The sequence below is a fragment of the Triticum dicoccoides genome, unplaced genomic scaffold (genome assembly GCF_002162155.2).
Source record: "Triticum dicoccoides isolate Atlit2015 ecotype Zavitan unplaced genomic scaffold, WEW_v2.0 scaffold106022, whole genome shotgun sequence".
NCBI classification, from domain to species: domain Eukaryota; kingdom Viridiplantae; phylum Streptophyta; class Magnoliopsida; order Poales; family Poaceae; genus Triticum; species Triticum dicoccoides.
This window is the reverse complement of record NW_021172843.1, coordinates 1-2529: the sequence shown is the minus strand read 5'-3', so window position 1 is coordinate 2529 and position 2529 is coordinate 1. Positions and strand designations below refer to the sequence as shown.

Here is a 2529-nt window from a genome sequence, read left to right as displayed (position 1 = left end):
GGGCACGGCACGGCGAAGCCGGTTGGCTATCTGGCAGTGATGACGGAGGCAAAGGAAGCTCACTGCGGTGGCGAGGGTGTCCCCTGTTGTTGCCAGACGCTGGCGAAGTGGGGGTGGGGCAACTCGCTCGGGGGTAGGGGTGTACTAGTTTTTAAAATTTCACTTTGCATATATCTAATCTAAATGATATTTCTTTACAAAGAGGGTAAATAGCTATTTTCCGTATTTATAGGTAAGTTCCGCTCCCGTTAAACTTCCAAACTGGACTCATGCCTTGACTTAATTACTCCCTCCGTCTCATAATATAAGAGCGTTTTTGTCACGTTTTTAAAACGCTCTTATATTACGGGACGGAGGGAGTACCAATTTATTCACTTAGTTACCTTTCAAGATAGCTAATCTTAATTTTGGAGGACTTAAATTATGGTAACAATATATGTACTGTATTGTGGAAGTTAAATCTAACTGCCGTTCTTTACTACAGGATGTAACGGATTTTGATGACGCTGTGAGAGAAGTGCTTCATCTTTTGCATTATAGCGATGGTACCGCAGAAGGCAAAATTAAAGCATTCTTCTTTCGTGGCTGGCATGGCGAGGGTTTGGGAGCGTCTGCTGTTCTTAGGGCTGTAGCCCAATGCCTAAAATCCACAAGAACTGATTCTGACACGAGAAAGCATTTTGATAAAATTATCCATGTGGACTGGCAATTGCAGAGGAGTTAAACCTTCACCACTTAATGCACGTGTTTGATGAGCAAGATGAAGAAGATGACTTTAGAGGGGTAGATGAGAGCTCTAGAACAGAGATAGTAAGCATCGGAAGTGTTATAAATCACTCCCTCAGAAATGAAAGATTCCTGATGATTTTTCATTACGGAGGAGATGAAGATATTGATCTCACCGAGTCTGGCATTCCTGTTGTTTATTGTGAAGGTAAATTGTTATGGACCAATCATGGAAGATTTCAGTTCCCACAGAAAGAACTGAGGGTGATGTCCAGTTCAGCTAATATACGTATGTATTTTGAGGAAGGAGAATATATGTGGGAATCACAAGTGCGTGCTTTATTTTACAAAGAAGCTGCTGAAGTGGTTGGTTACACCGGCATGGATGAAATTGACCCATCAGTAGTTGTGGATTGCTTTTTGTACTCACTGTTCCTGACAGAAGAACTAGGTGGAAAGTCTAGCAATGTTGACTATGGTTGGGCTACTCATGCTTGCAACTACTGGATATGTGATGGAATACTTGACGGGAACAGAGCTTGGGAGGTTGGCAATGCCTTGTATGGAGTGATACCAACGTTGGACTATTTTTCAGCGGAAGCAAAATATTTGGCAAGTTTGTTGGACCGAAACATAAAACCCTACCAAGGCTGGAATTCAATCACCTCGAACAAGCAAGCAGCACAGAATATCTCTGCGGTTCGTGTTAATGCATCATCTTATTTCCTAACATTTGAGGGTGATGGTCAGCCAGAAGAACTACCAAATGATATGTTTCAACTAGCCAGCAACCTCCGTGTGCTAAAACTCTGCAAGTGTAGCTTTGATTTTTCATCCCCGCCTTTCCGCTGCTGCCAAAAGCTAAGATTCTTATGGCTTGACAATTGCACAAGCACAGGGAAGGAGGAGGGAGAAGGGGCATGTTTCCCTGATTTGCTGGTGCTTGAAATACGTAACACAAATTATGTCTTGTTGCCACATATGATTGAACTGATGACCAATCTCAGGGAGCTAAATACAAAGGGAGTCTCATGGAGGACTCTACGTCATCACTTCTGGAAAAAGCTACAGAATCTTCAGAAGCTCCGGTTTACTGAATCTTCAGATGTGATCCCACTGGACAATTGCTCTGCGGTAGACATGATGAATCTGGAGCTCCTTGACTTTTCTGGCAACACTCACATGGAATCATTGCCTGAAATTTCATCAGCAGGAAGCTTGAAGGTGCTTATTCTTGATGGTTGTTCCAGCTTGAAGCATGTTGCGTTCAAAAGAGCTCCTCCACTAATTGAGAGCTTTAGCTTCGATGGTTATGGCCCAGCAGATAATTGGACTCATCCCATACAACTGCCAAGAAAAGAATTGCGCCCAAAGTCTCGTGTCGATCGAATTGAAGAAGCCAATGTGACAAAGATCTCCCTAGAGGGTTGTGCTCGACTGCATAGCATATTCTTGCGTGCATTGTTCAATCTCAAGGAGTTGGACCTGTCAGGTACGGACATCAAAACAATTGATCTTGGTGCAATGGATGTCCCACAACTCAAGAAGCTATTCCTGCTAGGTTGTATGCTATTATGGGATGGACGAAACCCGAGATTGGATGTGTTGTATTTATATTAGACACTAATCGGGGGATGACGGGATCAGGGGTCTGCTGTGGAGAACAGAACTCCGTTGACCTTGAGGCATGTATTTCTTGTACATATGGAAGATTTCTTTGGTCGCTCACAAAGGCACTCCATGTGCGAATGTCCCGTGACTCCAAGGTGCACCTCCATATCTCTTCTACAGTCCACAGCCAAG

General features: G+C 43.7%; 1 protein-coding gene across 1 annotated transcript; it reads left to right on the top strand.

Annotated features, from left to right (window-relative positions):
- Positions 1–595: 595 nt before the first annotated feature.
- Positions 596–2416, top strand: LOC119342816. Its single transcript, XM_037614171.1, has one exon. It carries the CDS (start codon positions 739–741, stop codon positions 2344–2346), a length of 1608 nt encoding a protein of 535 aa, XP_037470068.1. The 5' UTR covers positions 596–738; the 3' UTR covers positions 2347–2416.
- The last annotated feature ends 113 nt before the right edge of the window (positions 2417–2529 follow it).